General features: G+C 36.2%; 2 protein-coding genes across 2 annotated transcripts in view; one reads left to right on the plus strand and one right to left on the minus strand.

The window, feature by feature from the left end:
- The window catches only part of LOC127521108 (amyloid-beta A4 protein-like), a 337,319-nt gene that overhangs the window by 183,831 nt on the left and 130,950 nt on the right, over positions 1 to 22,538 (plus strand). The gene's annotated exons all lie outside the window — the stretch shown is intronic.
- LOC127511475 (neural cell adhesion molecule 2-like) overlaps positions 1 to 22,538 on the minus strand; it is a 65,692-nt gene that overhangs the window by 42,837 nt on the left and 317 nt on the right. The window contains exons 2-5 of the mRNA XM_051892301.1: positions 16,185 to 16,271; positions 10,485 to 10,691; positions 6,965 to 7,108; positions 3,724 to 3,861 (exon numbers count right to left, since the gene is read on the minus strand). Of these exons, the coding sequence (XP_051748261.1) occupies positions 3,724 to 3,861; positions 6,965 to 7,108; positions 10,485 to 10,691; positions 16,185 to 16,271 (576 nt within the window). The remainder of the gene's footprint in view (positions 1 to 3,723; positions 3,862 to 6,964; positions 7,109 to 10,484; positions 10,692 to 16,184; positions 16,272 to 22,538) is intronic.

A 22,538-nucleotide genomic window follows, 5' to 3' on the forward strand; every position in this document is an offset into this window, starting at 1 on the left:
GCTCCGAACTGTGGATTCGACACACTGATTCATAACGCTCCGAATCTTCCTGAAGCAGTGTTTTGAAATCGGCCATCACTAAATAATTCGTTTTTTTTTTTTTTTTTTGGGCGCACCAAAAACATTCTCGTCGCTTTATAATATTAATATTGAACCACTGTACTCACATGAACTGATTTGAATATGTTTTTAGTACCTTTATGGATCTTCCTATGCCTCCCTATGTAGGCCTCACGGAGCCATCGGATTTAATCAAAAATATCTCAATTTGCGTTCCGAAGATCAACGAAGGTCTTACGTGAGTAATAAATGACAGAATTTTCATTTTTGGGTGAACTAACCCTTTAAGCTAGTAAAGAAGCGTGGTGGAGACACAAGCGCAACATCATCTAAAAACACAACATATGACAGCTGGCAAGGTGGTTGACTAGTTGTTCAACAAATGACTTAGTGATGTCAAACACTATTTTTTTTTTAACTAACCTAACTTAATATTAATTATTAAAGTGATGCTGTACTTGAATTTAGAAATGTAACTTTACTCCTGATATACTGTTTGTGCCTAAAAATGCTCTGAGAAGTTATGTGAAGCATATGTGAATTCTTACTGTAAATATGACATATATATATATATATATACACACACATATTTAATGGTCATATATATATATATATATATATATATATATATATATATATATATATATATATATAAAACCATTCATTAGTAATGATGCTATAAATGAATTTAGAAACATAACTTGCATGCTAAACCGTATAAAACATTTGTTTCCTGTAAATATTGTCTTCGGCTGAATAACACAATCACCAATCATATTTCTCTCAAAGAGTTTCTATAATCTTCCAAACTAGCCTCAAACAGATGGCGCGCATATGCAAAATGACCACGTTAATTCAATAAGGAAGGTCAAAGCAGGAGGGGGCATTTCATTATAACAGCGGATGGCGTTCCAACACACCGTTACGATCCACTGCAGCTTAGCCAAGGCTGGGAATAAATCTAGGGGAAAATTCTGGATTCAATCTCTGGTCTTGGATACGAGACTCAGGCGTTGTCGCTTTCTAGTCAGCGCTTGCTAAGTGATTTAAGCAGCAGGTTGTTCTGTTGCCGTGGCAGACGGTGCTTGCCATGTCTTCGGGATAATAGGATGCGCCTCATTGAGCGAGCTTATTGGATCTTCCTGAGAGCTATAAGTGGTGATGCTAAATTGAATGCAATACACTTTTTTTTTCTTCCTTGCATGTTATTACATCAGTTTAAAGAAGTATGAGTTGTGCAAATACTATTGTGTCCGTTCAGGCAGAGCTCGACGCTATCAAATCCTGACGACGGCTCATTTCGTGGAACAAGGTAAATGAATGAGTTCAAAAGACAGGCGGGATTTTGTGAAGCGTTCGCGAAGATAAGGTCGTCGTTTACTTGTGAGTCACGGAAGCTTGAAGAGTATGTTAATTGAAACATTTAGTCACAAATCTAGTCAGCAGAAAATTGAGTGTAAAGATGCTGAGATGATAAACTATGTGTGGGTTTGTAATGTGAAACGCCCATTTTAGTCTGAACATGAAAAGACCAGCATGACGGTCTTAAATGGTCTCTTCAGGCTGGTTTATGTTGGTTAACAGGGATGTAACCATCATAGACATATCTTAACCAGCAAAACCTGTCATCTAGCCTGGTCTGATAAAGCTGGTTGACCAAGGAAGTCTTGCTGGTTAAGCTAGTTTAACAGTCTAAAACCAAAAACACAATAATCAGCTATGCTTCGTGTAACCGGTTCTACTCACCCGCTCCAAGCGGGATTCGAACCGTGGTCTCTAGCATGGGAGTCGGGTGCTCTAACAAGGACACTAAAGACTGCAGCCTCTAGAGTTCCTCTTGACATCAGGGAAGTGAGGTTTACATGCACAGCTCTTACTGGCCTACGACAATTACACTCACCCCCCTAAACCTCACTCCCATCCAGATCACGGCACCAATGTAACCCCTCCTGTTCGAACCGCCCACTCTAAGCGGGACTTGAAGCCGGGTCTGCCGGCATGGTAGTCGGGTGCTCTAACAAGGAGGCTAAAGACCGCAGCCTCTAGAGCACCTCTTGACATCAGGGGAGTGAGGTTTACACTCACAGCTTTTACTGGCCTACAACAGTCACACTCAGTCCCCTAAACCTCACTCCCATCTGGGTCACGGCACCAATGTCACCCCTCCTGTTCGAACATCCCGCTCTAAGCGGGACTTAAACCCAGGTCCGCCGACGTGGTAGTCGGACGCACTAACAAGGAGGCTAAAGACCGCAGCCTCTAGAGCGCCTCTTGACATCAGAAGAGTGAAGTTTACATGCACAGCTCTTACTGGCCTACACCAATTACACTCACCCCCCTAAACCTCACTCCCATCCGGGTCACCGCACCAATTTAACCCCTCCTGTTCAAACTGCCCGCTCTAAGTGGGACTTGAACCCTGGTCCACTGGCATGGGAGTTGGGCGCTCTAACAAGGAGGCTAAAGACCGCAGCCTCTAGAACGCCTCTTGACATCAGAAGAGTGAAGTTTACATACACAGCTCTTACTGGCCTACACCAATTACACTCACCCCCCTAAACCTCATTCCCATCCGGGTCATGGCACCAATGTAACCCCTCCTGTTCAAACTGCCCGCTCACTGGCATGGGAGTCGGGCGCTCTAACAGGGAGGCTAAAGTCTGCAGTCTCTAACGTCAGTCGCTAGAGCACCTCTTGAGTGATCAGGGGAATGAGGTTTACACGCACAGCTCTTACTGGCCTACTCACCCCCCTAAACCTCCTCTAAACCTCACTCCCATCCGGGTCACGGCACCAAATGTAACCGGTTCTACTGAACTCCATGGAGTATATAATGAGTTTGGAATTTCCAGAGAAATTCTTAATTAATGCATTACAGTTTAACTAAACCCATTAGATTTTAGTTGACTAAATCTACTGAAGATTTAGTCAACTAAAATCTTATGATATTTAGTTGACTAAAACAAGATTAAAACTGACTAAAATATGACTAAAACTAAATGGCATTTTAGTGAAAAGACTATGACTAAAACTAAATCAAAATTTGCTGTCAAAATTAACACTGGTCGGCAGCAATTTTTCATGCAAGTACTTAGTACAGTTTGGCCTCTAACTGAAACAAAAATGCTTGATGAATTCTGCTACTTGAGACCTTTTTTTAACAATATATGACACAAGTCTATCTGTTATGTACACTGATTTTACAGATCACATGTTCATGTAAAGCAGTTATTTTTTCTAATATGTAAGCAAATTTAAAAGCACTTGTTAAGTGATGGTCATATTCCCTATATTCACTGTAAAACCAAGCTTCTAAGCTTTAAAACGACACCTATTTTGAGTTTTGAGTGATAACTTGGCGCACCCCAGCTTCGGAATTAAGAGGTTAACGATTAGTCAATTAATTGATTGTTGATTTAAACAACGATCGATCATGATCACCTTATTGTTTCTTCAACTTCATCGAATCTTTCAGAACGTGCAGATTCTTCTGTACTGACAGGCGTCAGTGAAGGAGCTCGTCTTAGAGAAGTAAATGGTTCTTAACTGTGAGTCGATAAGCTACAGTGTGACACTGAAACACTCGTACAGTCGAGCGCTATGCGGTTATTGAGCTGTTCAGAGCTCAGTGAGGAAGTACACACATGTAACAACAACTCTTACCGTTCACCAGCACCACAATGTCCCTGAAATCGATCTCTCCTCGGGCCTCTACACGCGCCTCACAGCGATACACGCCCTCGTCAGCTTTGCTCACTCTCAGGATCTGCAGGTTGTTGCTGGGAAGCACTTGAAATCTGCCTTCAGGAAGAGAGAGAAACACAGACATCAAAACTAATATCTGTGAGTGTGAGTGGAGCATGCCTCGCCATACTGGTTGCCAGGGTGTTGCTATGTGATTACTACATTGTTCTCTGCACTACAGTTGCTAGGGTGTTACAGGTGGTTGTTTATCTTGTTGCTAGTGTGTTCTTAGTGCTATGCAGCTGTTAGGGTGTTCTGAGTGATTGCCAACATGTTGCTAAGTGGTTGCTAGGGTATTTAGAATGTTTACCAACATGTTATTATGCAGTTGCTAGGGTGTTCTGAGTGGTTGCCAACATATTGCTATGCGTTTGCTATGTGGCTGTTTTGAGTGGTTACTAATGTGTTGCTATGCAGTTGCTAGGGTGTTCTAAGTGTTTGCCAATGTGTTGCTAGTGTGTTTTTAGCGTCTGTTACTATGCTGTTTCTGTGGTGTTTCATGTGGTTGCTAGTGTGTTGCTATGCAGTTGCCAGGGTGTTCTGAGTGTTTGCCAACATGTTGCTATGCAGTTGTTTTGGTGTTTCAGGTGGTTGCTAGTGTGTTGCTATGCAGTTTCCAAGGTGTTCTAATCATTTGCCACCATGTTGCTATGCAGTTGCTGGGGTGTTCCAGGTGGTTGCTAGTGTGTTGCTATGTAGTTGCCAGAATATTCTATGTCTTTGCCAACATGTTGCTATGCAGTTGCTGGTGTGCTCCAGGTGGTTGCTAGCATGTTGCTATGCAGTTGCCAAGGTGTTATGAGTGTTTGCCACCATGTTGCTATGCAGTTGTTGGGTTGTTTCAGATAGTTGCTAGTGTGTTGCTATGCAGTAGCCAGGGTGTTCTGAGCATTTGCCAACATGTTGCTATGCAGTTGCTGTGGTGTTCCAGGTGGTTGCTAGTGTGTTGCTATGCAGTTACCAAGATGGTCTAAGTGTTTGCCAACATGTTGCTATGCAATTGCTGGGGTGTTCCAGGTGGTTGCTAGTGTGTTGCTATGCAGTTGCCAAGGTGTTATGAGTGTTTGCCACCATCTTGCTATGCAGTTCCTTTGGTATTCCATGTAGTTGCTAGTCTGTTGCTATGCAGTTGCTAAGATGTTCTGAGTGGTGCATATGCTGTTGCTATGGTGTTCTAGTACACATTAACACACAGCCTGCCACAGACAGTCCTATATGACACAAATTGCATGGGTTTAATCGTACAAGTTACATGCTGAAATGTTCAAACACTAATCTTTGAGCAAATGGCACTAATAAAAAAATAAATTGTGTCTGTGCCAAAGAGCCCTTCAGACCTCTTGGATTCTTTGGATTGATCACCAACCTTAAAAACCAGGCATAAGGTTTTTAAGAGAAATTAAAGTCATTCTGTTATGTTTAAAGCCTTTGACAGAAATATAGTCCTGTGTGCGGTGAAATGAAAAAAACGCAGAGGATTTAATCAACAGACTCCTTTTTCATCTGAGCACAATAATAGGAAAATATTATCATCAATCCTCAAAACGACTTCTGCTTCCATTTCAAGGACATTTGCTAAATGAAACACCTTCAGGATTACAGCCTTTCTTTTACTTTTGTCATCCCTCGCCGATAAACACACACCTTTTCTCCTCTCATCCAGGAGAGACATTTATAACCGGCTCCCTAATTAGAATAAAAATAATCAAATCTCCATCTTTTAATCTCCCAGGCTGGAAAGTGCAGATAGCTTGTCAAAGTTCTGCCTTTGAATTCCAATTAAGGGTTTGACACCTTAAATGTAGATGGAAGTTTTCATTCCCTCAGCAGAGAACTTCACTGCATCCAGACACTGATTGTGGTTTATTGTTTTAGCATTTCAAACCCAACAAACACCTTTTCATAAATTGTTTACATTGCAAAGTGTTTGTGCATCTTTCTGTACAAAGTGTTTGTGCATCTATTCTTATCAGTGCTGTCAAATCGATAATCGTGATTAATTGCATCTAACATAAGTTTGTATATATGTGTGTGTGTGTGTATATATTTATACACACACACATTATATATTTACAAACCTTTGCGATTAATCATGATTAATCAATGTGAGTACTAATTCTTATCTACTTACAGACATTAAGACATTTATACGTCATTTATACGTTATACATCGAGTCATTTTCTCTTTAACTTGCTTTACTATTAGAATAGTTAAACAGTAAAGCAAGTTGAAGAGAAAAAGATTCAAAGAGAATAGTTTACTTACCCTAAAGTCCCAATAGATGAACCTAAATAAAATATCTGTACTGCAATTATAAAGAATTATCGGTCCAAAAACAAAACATCATCAAAAAGTAACACGGTACTATGGTTTTTTGGAACATGTACCACATTAATTTCATGGTATTCTCTGAAATACTTTAGAGTATTTAGTATGGTATAGTACCATATTATACCATAGCGCTGTTCATTTTGTTTTGTTTTTTAGAATTTTTTACTTCATCGAAATGGTACAAAACTTGGTAAAAGTTTTGGCACTTGCTATGTGAACACACACACACACAAAAATCATGGACATGATTCGAAAAGTTTAAACGGTCCTGAAAAAAATAGTCAGACGGTCAAAAATGAGCGTATTGGAAATGAATTTCATCTAGTGGAAATGTTTGGTACTGCGCCCAAACAAAATCTGACTGAAAGCTCATTTTTTGAGATATCAACCTCAAATTTGGAGCACAGCTTGTATGGCATATATTGTATGGCTTTAATTTTCTCACAATTTTAGAGTAAAACATGTTTTAAAAAATATGCATTTCATATAACATTTAAAAATAGTATTTTTGTGCATTTTTCATAATAATAAACTTTAACTTCTATAACTTTATTTTTTAGTTTCACTTTTTTTTTTTTTTTTTTTTTTACTTTTCACTTCAGCAATATTCAGCCAAGTGTCATCTTTGAAAAGAGACCAAACTATTCTATAAATATAATGTAGTACCATAAAATCCCTTAAAAATACAAAATATTAAATAAAAACATTAATCAAACTAACATATAGGACATTAATTTCATTGAAATAATAATAATAATAATAATAAAATAGGTCATTTTTGACTGCCACGCGGCACCAGAGGGTTAAATGAATCGTCTCAGTTCTTACTGTTCGGTTCGGACGTGATTTCTCTGTTCTTGTAGAACCAGGACACGGCTGGCACAGGTGAACTGATGACATCACAGATGACCTCAGCGTCCTCGGCCTGACGAAACTCCTGCGGCGTCTTCACCTCGCGGAACGTCAACTTCTCTGTGACCAGACAAACACGACAACATAAAAGATCCCATTAATCTCACAGGTGCCTCCTGTACAGAAGAGATCTCAACAACCCGAAAACAAATCCTGCAATTACGAGTCAGAGATACAGTTAACTTATTGAAACTAAAACCATAGAAACACTTTAGTTTTAGTTACCTGAAACAAAAATAAACGTCAACTGAAATAGAATAAAAAAGTATTATTAAAAAAAAAATTAATAACTATTATGGAGTTTCTTTGCACTAACATTTACCTCTGTGAAACCAGCACGATTTCTCTTGCATGCTTTGAATGTGATGGCATTCATCCTCTCAGTTATTCCAAAAGTGTGCTTGTAAACAGACAGAATCTCTCTCGCTGTAGAATGAAATCATTTTCTATTCTGAATCTCATAATTTGGCGTGAGCTGTGAGGTCAGGGCAGAGCGGCGCACTGGGACTTGTTTCTACACGGCGACTATTACACAGATTTACTCAGCGTTTACCCTCATTGACCCACTGAAAATTCTGAAGATCTGGCTTCATTTCAGCGCGAGGACGCTGTGGAGAATACGGTCCAAACAGACTGCACTGAAGGTCATCTGACATAAATCACTCAATCTTGTCACTTCTGAGAAAAGGAAACCATCTTATTGATGAAAGTAGATTTAGACAAAAACAAAATGTGATGGGAGTGATTTGCTTTTCATTTTCTGTGTCTATCGACCTTCATAATATACAATATATAGTACCATTTGGCCTGAATGACATCAACACTGAGTGAGTCAGTGAAGTCAAGTTAACTCACTCATCCAAACTTCATGGATAATGACATCTCATTCTGTCCAAAAGGACTACAAATTTATCATAGCAATTTATCATAAGAGCCAGCGGCCCAGCTAACAGGGAACATTCTCAGAACTTTAGCTAATGTTCTGACAAGGTTCTCTTAAAGTTATGAACAAACGTTCTTCCAGTAACGTTTGTTCAAAGTTATCTAGTGCTCTCATGAATAATGTTATTTATGGAGTGTTTTTTCTGAAATGTTTTTGTTGGACATTTGTCTAATTTTTTTTTTAAATGTTACTACTTGATTCAGAACGTTCAGAGAATCAGGCGCAAGATTTACTATTTCGTTCCATCGATTTGCTAAATCGTGCGCACAATTTACTATTTCGTTCCATCGATTTAATAGATCGTGCGCAAGATTTACTATTTCGTTCCATCGATTTAATAGATCGTGCGCAAGATTTACTATTTTGTTCCATCGATTTAATAGATCGTGCGCAAGATTTACTATTTCGTTCCGTCGATTTGCTAAATCGTGCGCACAATTTACTATTTCGTTCCATCGATTTAATAGATCGTGCGCAAGATTTACTATTTTGTTCCATCGATTTAATAGATCGTGCGCAAGATTTACTATTTCGTTCCGTCGATTTGCTAAATCGTGCGCACAATTTACTATTTCGTTCCATCGATTTAATAGATCGTGCGCAAGATTTACTATTTCGTTCCCTAAATTTGCTAAATTGTGCGCACGATTTACTATTTCATTCTGTCAATTTAATAAATCGTGCACACGATTTACTATTTCTTTCCCTCGATTTGTTAAATTGTGCGCACAATTTACTATTTCGTTCCCTCAATTTGCTAAATTGTGCGCACGATTTACTATTTCGTTCCATCGATTTGTTAAATCGTGCACACGATTTACTATTTCATTCCCTCGATTTGCTAAATCATGCGCACGATTTACTATTTCGTTGCCTCAATTTGCTAAATCGTGTGGACGATTTACTATTTTGTTCCCTTGATTTGCTAAATCATGCGCACGACTCACTATTTCATTCCCTCTATTTATAAATCGTGCACACGATTTATTTTGTTCGCTCAATTTGCTAAATCGTGCGCATGATTTACTAATTCGTTTCCTCGATGAGCTAAACCATGCACATGATTTATCTTACTATTTTTTTCCTGCATGTCATTTGCGAGGCTCCGTATGCTATTTATATATTTACAGTAAATATAAAACTTGCTTAAAGGGGCAATATGTAGAATTCAGAAACCCTTGTTATTAGCGACACCAGTGGCCATTAAGTGAACTGCAGCAGCAACTTACTGCTCGTGTTCACACTCATGCACAAGTAACGCACAAGAGACTGATCGTGATTCAAAGCCCCGATATACTCACAGAGAAGCCTTTCTCTGCTGAGAGCAACGTTTAGATGAATATGTGCTGCGTACTCCTCTCAATAAAAAAATAAACACAACAAAAATGACAGTGCTTTTGATTTTCCCGGCAAAACCGTCCCGAGTCCTTTACATAAACATCAGCCGACAGGCTTTCATAGACCACCTAGGAAGTCAGGAAAGGTCTAGTTTTCTAAAGTTTTGTTACAAGCTGTTCACACATTGGCAATAAAAAAAGTGATTAATACATGAACATTCTTACATTAAGCCCCTTTATAATAAAACAGTGGGTATCTTTTAAAGGTTTGATGTCATTAACCTGAGCGGTTTTAGCAGATCCAGAGTCTAGTTATTCCAAAAAAAAGTGCTCATTGCACCAGTCTTGTACTGTAAAAACGCCTCTGGAGGCTAAAGCCAGCTTTAACCTGCCAATTTTTTACAATAATTACAGACTGTCTGTGAATGAGTCTGAAAATAAGACTACTTTTGCTTCTACATGCAAGTAGAGCTTTCTGCTACAGTATATAACACTATTCTGTCTTAAATGAATTCTTAAATGAAAATTTGCCAGCTCTGACTGATTTGACGACGTTTAACCTCACATATTTTGGCTAATTTCCTCCATCTCAGATGAAATCGTGCTTTGAAGAAGAGCTGCACAGGGGAAAGGTGTGTGGCTTTGGTTGTGGCAGATCAGAATAATCGCAAGGTTTCTTTTGGAGTGTCATGTCAATGTGTCAAGCTTCATTTAAATTCAGTGCTAATATGCCTCTATATCAGTAAAACCGACATAAAACTCGCTTGCTGTGAGGTGAAGAAGCTCAACTCAGCCAAGCAACACCACAGCATTCAAGGAAGGCAAACCAAAAATGTTATATTATATTATATTATATTTAAATTAGATTTTTTTTAAATTACAGTCAAGCAACACTACAGCTTTCGTGGAAAACATACCAAAAAATAATATAATATAATATATATTTAAATATATATTTTTTAAATTACAGTCAAGCAACACCACAGCATTCATAGAAAACATACCAAAAATAATATATTATATTATATTTAAATAAGATTTTTTAAAACTACATTTTTACATTCATCCAATACATCTCATTAACATTATGTTACCGTCTCTCCATCATGATCTTGACTAAGTAAATGATTATAGCCGCTCATGTTAATCGACTCACGGTAAATCTCCAGCACCACCGTGGCCTCCTGGCTCTGTCCTTTGGCGTCCACAGCCTGGCATCGGTATATCCCAGCATCCTCGATGATGGCGTTGTAGATGGTTAGCCTGGACCGCACGCCCTCTGTGTGCACGATCACTCTCTGGTTTGAGATGATGCGCTCGCCTTGAGGACTGAACCAGTTTATGCTGACCGGCTCACCAATGGCTGAAGAAAACATAAAACCAAAGTGTTTGCATCAGTCTTCATTAATGCAATTAGAAACCTTGTTCAAAATATTTCCAATACATGCAACATGTCCTCAAACTCTCAGACGCAGCCGTCTCGCTTGGTTTTACACTCGCTGTAATCTGCGACACCTCTTTAGCTCTGGCAGCCAGCGACTTTAACGAGAGGCCACATGGAGAATTAGAGAGCGCCATATGCAAACTCCAGGTGCTCTCGTCTGTAAAGCTGCTCAGCTGAAGGTCATAAAGCAGCCGCGTGGGAGGCGATATTTCTGGCCCTCTGCAATCAGAAGGACCTGAACTCTCGAACCTCCCCGCGAGAGCGCTGGAGTCCCGGAACAGGTCACGTATGGAGGAACGGGAGATGGTTGTTAGCGGGTTCGAGGGTGATGGTGTTAGAAAGATGAGAGTTTCATGGACAGAACAGGTGAGAAACCCAATAGAGGTTCAATCTGCTGAGTTAATTGAGGTGATGTTGGTGTTATTTGCATCACTAGATCTACACTGTGTATGGATTTTTACACGTCTCCAGCTCTTTGCATGTGTATTTTTCAACATTAGCTCTTTTAACCATGTTTTCACTCACCAAAAAGAGTGCAGAATACTCTGTTTTTGTTTTTTGTTTTTTTACTCACCCACATTTTCAAACCCAAATAACATTTTTTATTTTCTTTTTTACGTGGAATGCAAAAGAACTATCATAGGTCTAACAAGACATTTCATGCAATTTTAAAGAAAAACACTGTCCTTGGAAGTGAAACAGAACAAGCAACTGACATTCCCAGATCACATTTGATGGTTTTTCATTGAAATAATTGTTTTTTCTTAGTCTTTCGTTATGTTGCATGAACATCAAGGTTTTGTGATAGATCTCATGTTGTTAAATGAATGTTTATTGCATTATTTTATTGGCGTGTGTTACATTTATGGCGTTTCTTAATATATATACTGTGTGTGTGTGTGTGTATATATATATATATATATATATATATATATATATATATATATATATATATAATTAGTATTTCCCTCAGCTTGTGGAAAAGCTATTTGTCATTTGTCTTTCTCTTTACCAATAGTATGAGTTGTAGTCAAGACCACCTAAACCGAGACCAAGTCAAGACCAAGACCAGACCAGCACTCATCTAAAAGATCCATATCATCTGTCTGTGAAATGATATATAATCAATAAATACTATTGCAATAATAAGACACTATATAGAGCTGTTACCAATCAAATCACTAACAATAAAATTCATCTTTGTGTTGCAGAGGTGGCACAGAACATCTCAGTTGGTACAATTACACAATAATATTGAGATGTTTTAAAAATACATTTTTTAATATAGGAATATGATAGAAAAATAAAATGATAGGTCTACTTTTAAATATGAAACTAAAACCGCCAGTAGGTGGCGACAAAACACTTAATGAGTGAGTCACGGAGTCATTTATTCAAGCAATTTGTTCAAAGCAGCTGATTCATTTAGTAATGAATCACTGCAGCGTACTGCTTGAAAAGCACAACAGTTCTGCTATGGATTTGTTTTGAACTATTTTCGTTGCTGAAATAGCAAAAACTTCTATGTAAAAGTCACAATGTTTATTGATCGTTTGTATAAAATCAATATCACGTTTTTAATCGTGCTCATATTCGAGAAAACAGCTCTCTTGCTCTTGTGATATTTCTTAATTCTATCCTACGTTATAATATAAAAAACAAGATTTCGTAGAAGTCCTTTTACGTAATCATATCTTAAATTTGTGGGCATTTGACTTTTTTTTTAAACACTCCTGCATTGATTTTGATCCCGGCACAACAGTAACAAAAGAAATCACATTAGAAATAAGGTATTGGTTGCATTTTAAGCAGTAAGTTTTACATCAAATCACAATAATGATAACAAATAAATCAGACAGTGCACCGGCAATTTAGTGATTTCCTCGAGGTTGTGACCTTGACCAGTCTTCAGATAAAATCCTGAGTCCTCTTATTCTGAGACCAAGACAAAAATGACTTTCTAAAAGACCGGTCTTGAGTATTACAACACTACACCATAAAAAAAACACCATAAAGTATGATAAAATTAGTCCATATGACTCATTCAATACACTCCAAGTCTTTTGAAATGAGTGTCAGGTTTGTGAGGAACAGACACAGATTTAATTTGCTATTAGCTGAAATCTTCTCAACATAACACATTTGTGGCAATGATAATGCTTGGTGTCATTAACAAATCTCTTCACTTCAGAAGAAGTCATTCAGACAGGTGTTATGCTGCTATAGTCAGACTTTTATGGTGATTTTTTTGATCACAGTCAAAACTTGAGGGTGAGTGAACGATGACAGAGATTTCATTTATGGCTAAACTAACACATCAGACCCCATTCAAACCCATTCCACGGCTTTTCTCAAATCACATTTACGTCTAATGCACATTCAAAACCAACAAACAGTTTGCACAATAATATCAACCAAAACAGAAAAACTCCACGTTTGTCCAGCCATCACTGGAGACTGTATTTGTAACCTTAGATAACCCAAAACTGCTTAGCAGTGAAGTGAGTGAAATATCAGCGTGTTGAAGTGCTTCCTGTCCTTATGAAATGATTTATGATGTCTCGATGCCCCCGTGGGGCAGACGGCCGTTCTCACGTCCCCTCGCCCTCGCAGCGTCTCTCTGATCAATGTGTTCCCGGTTGTTCTCGCTCTGTATATTGATAGAGCTCCGCCGAGACGCTTCCCGCTCAGACGCGCAGTGAAATTCACAGAAGCCAATGCATTTTGGGACGGCTGGCGTATGAACGGCGGAAAGAAATCAATTTGTTGTCATGGCAACACCACATCGTCCGTGTGGGTAATCAGGCGACGAAAAAGTTAATCACTCCGCTGTCATACTGAGATCCAACAGGTGAATCAACAGGTGGGCAGAGAAATTCAAGAGGCGAAATGACAAAATGTGCTTGTGCTCAAACCACTAAACACTTTATATATATATATATATATATATATATATATATATACACACACACACACACACACACATATATATATATATATATATATATATATATATATAAACCTGACAGGGAAAACAAGATCAATGCAAAAAAAAAACAAAAAAAAAACCATTTTCATTACTTAAAATATAATAAACATTTAAACATTTTTTTTTTTTTAACTCGGTCTCATTTTCAGTTAGTTTAAACTGATGTACTAAAATAACTAAAACAAAAATTAATATATATATAAAAATGACAAAAGCATAATATATATATATATATATATATATATATATATATATATAAAACTTTAAAAATAAAATGAAAACAGAAAATATAAAAATAATTCAGATAATTCATAATTCATATAAAAACCGATTCAAAATAATAGTACCTCAATTATACTAAAATAACACTGTTTCATGTATCATTATATATATTTTTGTTCAATTGCAAAAAAAAATAACAATATTCAATTAGGTTTGTATGATCCATAAATCAAGGAAATAGAAGGAAAAAAAAAAATAGAAAGAGACAAATAACTACAACATAAATGAATCAAGCAGGACGTAGAAACATCAAAATAAATAATAAAAGTTCTATTTGGTATCAAGATATATAATTGGTAATAAATAAATAATAAATAATTGGTAAAGTCTCCAATATTGCCAATGTACAAATAAAGATTTACAGTAAACATAAAGTTGGGTTTCTTATTAGAATACTTGCATTTATGGATGTGAAATTTGGTCAAAAATAAAAGTAAATTAATTAATTAAATAAATATAATAAAAATAATTATTGTTTTTAAAAAAAAAAAAAAAAAAAACTTGTTTATTATATTCAGAATAATTAGTGAAGCCAAAAAAGTCGCATTAAAGTGAGAAACAAAAGTCCAATGCGAAAATAAGTGCTAGACAGTTTATATTATTATGTTTTAAATGCTTGTAAATAATGATTTGGTGGATAAAATCTGTGGATAAGTTTAAAAGAGAATTCTTTAACTTCTAATATGATGTTTCTGTGGTAATAAGCATACTTTCCCCAGCAAATCAATCAAACCCTTTCTGTGTGTTTTTATATAAACATTCATAGTGCTGCAAATGAAACTCTGTTCCAAAATCTAGTGACATTTAAAGAGGCGTCACACATTCAGCAACATGAGCGTCAGTGAGCAGTGGCGATGCGGCACAGTCTTTGATTCTTTGTCAAATTAGCATTGCATCTTATTTTTTTTAGCAGTAATGCATCTTATTTATGATCAGATTTTTGCATGTCACAAGATCACCAATAAGCAAGTCAGCACTGCGTACTTTTTTCCAAAGATGCATTCAGTGATTGCCTTTTCTGTGAAGGATATATATGATGCATTTCACTTCACAAACATCCTTCACATCAGGAGTGCATGATTCTGTCTACAGGTGCAGATCACTAGGTTTTGGAACAGAGCGTTAATAAGGCCACGTTCACACTGTCAGTGTTTGGGATTGACGGGATGTCTCGAAATGTCCCGTTCATACAGCAGCGTCTCGAATACTGTCCGTATGAACGTGCAACGAGAGTCGCTCCTGTAAATACCTGACATGTGTGAACGTAACCGTATTAAACCGTATTTTCTCTTATTTCTCTTATTCTTTATTCAGATTGATTATTTTCTGTCAAGAATCTATGAGATCATATTCATATTCCCAAAATCATATCTCTATTAAACTAATGAGAGATGAACAATAGAGTTTTTTCAATTATTGTGAATAATTTAAAATGTTTTTATAACATTTTAACTCTGTTAACTCAGTTATATTTTATAATCTTACTGTGTTCATTACAGAAATCACAGACACATTTACTGCGTTGCATAATTGTCGCCTTGAGCTTATTTCTTCATGTTTACTGCATATTCAGTAGCTCTGAATGTTTCTGAAGATAATTGTGAGTCTGTCGCTCAAAGGTTTGGGGTCTCTTTTTGAGAAATTAATACTTTTATTCAGCAAGGACTCATTAAATTGATCAAAAGTGACAGTAAAGACATTTATAATGTTACAAAAGATTCTATTTCAAATAAATGCTGTTCTTTTGAACTTTCTATTTGTCAAAGAATCCTGAAAAAATAAAATGGTTTCTGCTTTCTAAATTGATAATAATCATAAATGTTTCTTGAGCAGTAAATCATCATATTAGAATGATTTCTGAAGGATCATGTGACACTGAAGACTGGAGTAATGATGCTGAAAATTCAGCTTTGATCACTGGATATAAATTACAATTCACTATATATTCACATAGAAAACAGCTATTTTAAATTGTAATAATATTTCACATTTTTTACTGTATTTTTGATCAAATAAATGCAGCTTTAGTGAGCAGAAGAGACTTTTTGAGAGAATGTACTGCCGGTTTTAGGCCACAATCATCTGGAAACATTAGTGTGAGGGATTATTGAGATGTACATGTGTTAATATTCAATTCTTACCTGTACATGTGAAGAATTTAGACTCTCCGACACTCAGTTCCACTTTATTGAGTGAAATTGAAACCTGAAGCACAGCTGGGAAAGAGAGAGAGAGAAACGCACATTATTCATCACAGTCCAGGCACATTTCTTTCTACAGCGCTTTATACAATACAGACTGTTTCAAAGCAGCTTCACAGGAAAATAACAGTGAAAATGTGGTAAAATCTCATCACAATCATTGAGTCTGAACACAGGACGGGTCACTAGTAGAAAATGAGGCCAGTAATCTCACATCTGTGAGTTTCAGAAGAGATCTCAAACTGCGCTCAGATTTGCACTAAAAAATGTCTGAGATCTCAATATTCACATTTTTCATCAAGTGCGCTGAAAAAAATTGGTGTAGAAACAATTCTCAGAAACACTTTACTTAAAGCCTTTATAATGCATTTTAAAAGTATTTTTAATGCATTAATTATGCCGCTTATAAAGCACTGCCTGTCTCATGAATTATTGTAACAATACAGTAATATGGGTTTTTAAAAGTGTAAAAAAGAAAACATAATGGAGATATAATTAATTTTGAAGTTTTATTAAGTGTTAACGATGAGATTATGTCGTTTTTATAATCAATTAACACTGCTTTTGTCATTTTTTACAAGATGGACAAAATTTGTCACCAAAAAAGTCATTCAGTTTAACCAAAATTTTGGTTTTACCGAATGACACTTTTGGTTATACCAAATGACGATATTTTCAAACAATGCTAACAGGCTGATATCTAGCTAGCTAGCAAAAGGACAATCAAATATTTTATATTCAGTACAAGTTTTTAAAAAATTACAACATTTTCCATGTTTTATAGCGGTTGTACCGAATGACCTGATGTTTCGGGACATGCGTATGAGTAATAGAAAACATGAATTTTTCAAATAGTTAAGAGAGAGTTAGTTACTTTGCTTCACGACCATGTGGTCCTTTGCAGGTGTCTGAATGATGTCACATCCTGTCACATGATATTGACCACATGACTTGATCCAAAATGGTCCCTTTATATTGGTTACTCCGAGTGACATCAATGAAATTCATTTTCTGGACATTCTTTCTCATAACAAAAGCAACGACTTCTACACATAATTTTAATACCATTTTGCACTATGTTGATATATGATGTTATAAAATCATGCCAGAATAAAAAAATATATACGTTTATTACATTTTTAGATATTTTAATCACAAACGAAATGTCTGTATTGGCCTTTGGACGCTTAAACTGAATGACCTTTTGACACTTCAAAATCTATAAAATACCTTTTTATGTAGCAAAATATTATTAAAACCTTTTGGATTCAATAAAAGAGATCCAGTTGTACTATTTTACATACTTTGGATGTCATATCTTTGTTTTTTTATTATTATTAAGGCACTTAAAAAAATTGCCCATCATGTCACTGACCCATAATATATTATAATACTTATGCTACACCCTTAGAAAATATAATGCATTAAAGCACATGACAAACAACCCATTTCAGATGTAACAAGGAATCTGCAAATATTATAATGGATTTTAACTTTGGTTGCAATTATTTATAAAAATATATAATGCATTATAACAAACATTACACTCAAAAAAATCCTGGGTTAAAAAACAACCCAAGTTTGGTTGAAAATGGACAAACCCAGCGGTTGGGTTAAATGTTTGCACAATCTGCTGGGTAGTTTTATTTAACTCAACTATTGTTTAAAAATTACTGTATTGCTTGCTTAAAATGAACCCAAAATATGTTGGAAATTAACATTTATTAATATGTTTAATAAATGAACATTTATTAATAAGTTTAATGAATAATAATTAAACAAACATTTATTAAATTAAATTAATAAATGTTCACCTTTTGATTATTATTGTTTCCTCTAGTAATTATGTGTCTGACTTTTAATTTCGGGTTCATTTTAAGCCAGACATATAGTAATTTTTAAACAATATGTAAGTTAAATAAAACTACCCAGCAGGTTGGTTAAACATTTAACCCAATCGCTGAGTTTGTCTATTTTCAACTTTGAAAAATCATTGCTTACAGTGTGATCTGAGCTGCTTTATATTCGTTTTACAGCTCTATACTTTTTACCAGTGATTCATTTCTGCTATTTTTACTCCTAATGATCTTTACAAACATCTGAGACAAACATCTTCATATTTAAATGAAACATGACTTCTGTCTCCTGAGCTACGAAATAATTTTTGGATGAACAGAATGTGAATAAACCAACTTTAATCTTTCAGATTTTGCTTTACAGTTGCTATTCAGATCTTGCGAATCAACCCAGCAGGAGTCTGCACTGCAAAACATGATGTTCTTGCTCCGTATTTCTGTCTTGCTTTCCAGCACAAATATCTAAACATTCTTATATCAAAATGCGTTTACTTGAAGCAAAATGACTGAAGATATATTGGACCATCTGCCAATGGGGATAGAAAAAACTAAACCTGTTTTCCCTTTAAATGAAGAGTATTTTTCTGACCACATTGGCAGATATTTGTTGTTTTAAGCACAAATTTGCTTAACTATGATGGAATTTTTCAGTCATTTTGCTTCTCCAGTAAATGTATCTTGATTTGGGAATGTTTAGATATTTGTGCTGGAAAACAAGACAAAAATACTGTGGAAGAACATCATTTTTTTTCCAGGTCATCAATATGACAGAAAGCAGCCTATAGATGGCAGTAAGGCGACGGCAGCGAGGTTCCTCGGCGGTCGCTGTGTAAATCTTTAACACGTCAAGCGCGCTGCTGATTTATTCCTCTCAGGGATGCGGGAGGAGAGGAACCAGCCTGTCCTTTCATTGTTGGCCTGTTGTCGTTTTTCGCGCTCCAACCGCACCTCGTCTCCTTAGGCTCTGCTAACCGCTGGCACGTCTGGCGAGGACGTCTAATTTGGGAAGCCACGGGCTGATTAATGACCAAAGCGCAGCCCTGAACTTCGCAATTAGAGACTACGGCTGGCAAAGGACTGAGTTTGATGGCTGCCACCTGAGGTGGAAAGGAAATGTCACTAGAGCCATAAGAGGCCAATGTGTGTGTGTGCACGCTCATTTTGCATTTTAAAGCCTGAAAATTAAAATTCTGTCATCATTTATTCACTCTAAACCTGTATGATTTCTTCTCTGGAGCGCAAACAAATGACAGAATTTGTAAACTTCGAGTATTTGGTGTATAACTGAAGACTAGAAGTCAATTAATGATCCAGATGCTGTTCGGAGACAATAAAAAAACAACATGAAGCTTGTTTGTTGGACTAATCGGATTAGTGCGTTCATTCATAGACGGCCGTTTGGCAGGTGTGAAAATTAATCTGAAATTGTGCCCACACAAAATAATAAAACACAAACCTGTGCGAGTAATTAAACTCCAGAAGAGTTACAGCAACATAATGCACATAAACATCACTTCTAACAAGCTCAAGTCAGCTTCGCAGAACAAATTTCACAAATAAATTAGTATTTACGGTTTGTTACTCATTTAGGCGAGCGTCACAGAACACTCAGCTCGATTTTCAGTGGGAAAAATATTATTCTTACATTATACCAGAATTTTTAGATGTTTTTGAAACGGATGCTCATCAAAACTGCATTTATTTAATTAAAAAAAATCAGTAAAATTGTGAAATATTATTCTAATTTAAAATAGCTGTTTTCTGTGTGAATATATTTTAAAATGTAATTTATTCCTGTGATCAAAGCTGAATTTTCAGCATCATTACTCCAGTCTTCAGTGTCACATGATCCTTCAGAAATCATTCTAATATGCTGATTTGCAGCTCAAGAAACATTCCTGGTTATTCCATAATACTGACTAATCCTTTCCAAGTTATTATTTAGTTACTATAACATGTATAACCTTCACTAAGTCATTAGCATTCAGAACTTCACCTTATATTAACTGTAATTAAGCACATAGACGGGACTCGCCGTGAGGCAAACGACACTCGCGCTGTAATTGACTGTGATTTGACAGAGAAATCTACTGGCCGCGTGAGTCTCCCTGAGCCAGAGCGCCACAGAGGCATGCTACAGGAGTGGCAGTGCATGCTGGGATGCCTTTCAGAACAGAACGGGGGGGTTTGTGTGACACAGACACATGCTGAGACGCCCTCAGGCGTAAATACGGCTGCTGCTGCTCGGCTCCAGAGAAGAAGGTTTGTGTCAGCGTTCCTTTTCATGTTTCTGTGAGCACGTCGATGTTTAAATGCACTCTAAAGTCCCACACGTACCTGCAGTTTTACCCCGTTTACCGCGTTACGCTTGGCTGAAGCGACGCTGCTCCTCCCTGAACACTCAGAGGTCATGTATCTGAGAGGCCTGAGTAAATACTGTACAGAAATATGAGTATGACACAGTATATTTGGGAATCGTAAGCGTTTCTGGTTCTGATCCACAATTCTGCTTCATAAAAATTCCTATAAAGCTTCTTGTGAAGTCGAGATGAAAATAACAACTTGCAATTTAGTCAGTAAAGAACCAATTGAGTTAGTGAGTCATTAGATTTTCGAGACTGATTCATTAAAATAATTGTTGGTGAATCAGTCAAGAAAGATAATAAAATAGAAAGGTCGCCAGAGTATGTTAGTACGGACATGATTCAGACATTCAAGCACTTAAATGAACATATTTATATGAGCAATATCACACTCTTAGCTGTGCGATATGGCTGTATATCAGCATGGCTGTGATTTGGCCGTAGGTAATCACAGTGTGCTGATATACAGCCATATTGAACGGCTACGAGTGTGATATTGTGTTTATACAACAGTTCGACGACACGAGTGTGTAAATAAATAAGAAATAACAACGGAGTGTCTTTAAAAACCCTCTTTTGTGAGGAACTACTTCCTTCCGCCACAGATTCAAATCTCAAGTTGACAGTTTATCAGTTGAGCCCAAGATACGTTACTAATTCTAAAACGTCATTTTAGAACTAGTAACGAATGAACGTTGAGTGTTATGAGAGAGAGATTTCGCCTGAGAGAGTGTATTACCTGCATTTGGCTGATATTCTTCAGAACAATCTTATATTCATAATTACAAAATCAGTTTGAATGTCCGCTGAGGAAAGCGATATCTTTGTCCTTTTAACATTTAAGAGGATTTCCCATGACAGTGCTAGTCAATGCATTTGTCAGTTGCGTCTTGTAAGATGTTGTTTAAAGTAAAAACAATGTCCTTGTTTCCTTGTTTCAGTCCATTTCAATATAAAAGTCTTTGCAACTGACTGGCTTACTCATCTGATGGCGTACTAATGTAACTTTCACTGAAGTCAAAATCACTCATTTTCAATAACAAAAAATACAGCATGGTATTTATATAAAATATCATTTATTGAACAATAATATTTAAATTAACAACAATAGCCATTATAACAGTATAAGAAGTAAAATAGGAAATAAACAAGCAAACGTACAAAAGCAGCGCTCTAGTTAGTACAGGATTTACTTTCAATGTAAAAATAAAGTTATTAAACTTAATATAGCCATTAAGCCAAATCTATTAGCTCTGGAACAAGTAATATATTAATAAGACCAAGGATTGCCATTTGATATACCCAAAACGAATCATATCTCATGTTTAAACACTATCTACATAAGAGCCAGCAGCAAATTCCCGAAGGACTGGCCGAGATGAAGCTGTTCTCTGCGGGTACACGAGCACTGAACGGCCGCTGAAGGCCTGGAGCTCACATCTCCGACAGCGTCTAAACAAATTTTCAAATAGGCTCTATGTTTACATATAAATTGCACATTTGAGGTCTAAACAACTACATTCTCGCCTAAAAAACTCCTAAAACTGCATTCCGTGATAAAATAACAGTAGTATCTATAAAAATATGGTGGGTTTGCTCATCCGCCATGACACTCGCTGTGAGAATGCTGACAGTGGAGTGATTGAAACGGTGAAACGGTTCCCGTGGAGATACTGATAGAATATCGCATGGCTGAAAAGACCTCTCAGCCAATCAGATTCAAGAACCAGAACGAACTGTTGTATAAAATACAATACATGATATAAATATAATTTAGTTTTTATATGAAATACATGCAGTTAATTTTAGTATAAAGTATAAACATAAAACATTATATAAAAAAATAAAAAGTTTTATATACTACTAGAGTGTTTATATTTCAAATTATCTTTTCAATTTTTTGTGCTTTTTTCATTTTATTAGTTTTTTTTATTTCTATATCAGTTTAATTAGTTTTTATTTCAGTTTTAATACTTTTACTACTTCAACTTTATAAATTACTTTTATATTTTTTTATTTTAAATATCTATTTCAGTTAGTTGCAAAAGCAACATTTCTAATTTTTGTTCACGTTT

Source organism: Ctenopharyngodon idella, chromosome 1 (assembly GCF_019924925.1).
Source record: "Ctenopharyngodon idella isolate HZGC_01 chromosome 1, HZGC01, whole genome shotgun sequence".
In the NCBI taxonomy this organism is placed as follows: Eukaryota; Metazoa; Chordata; class Actinopteri; order Cypriniformes; family Xenocyprididae; genus Ctenopharyngodon; species Ctenopharyngodon idella.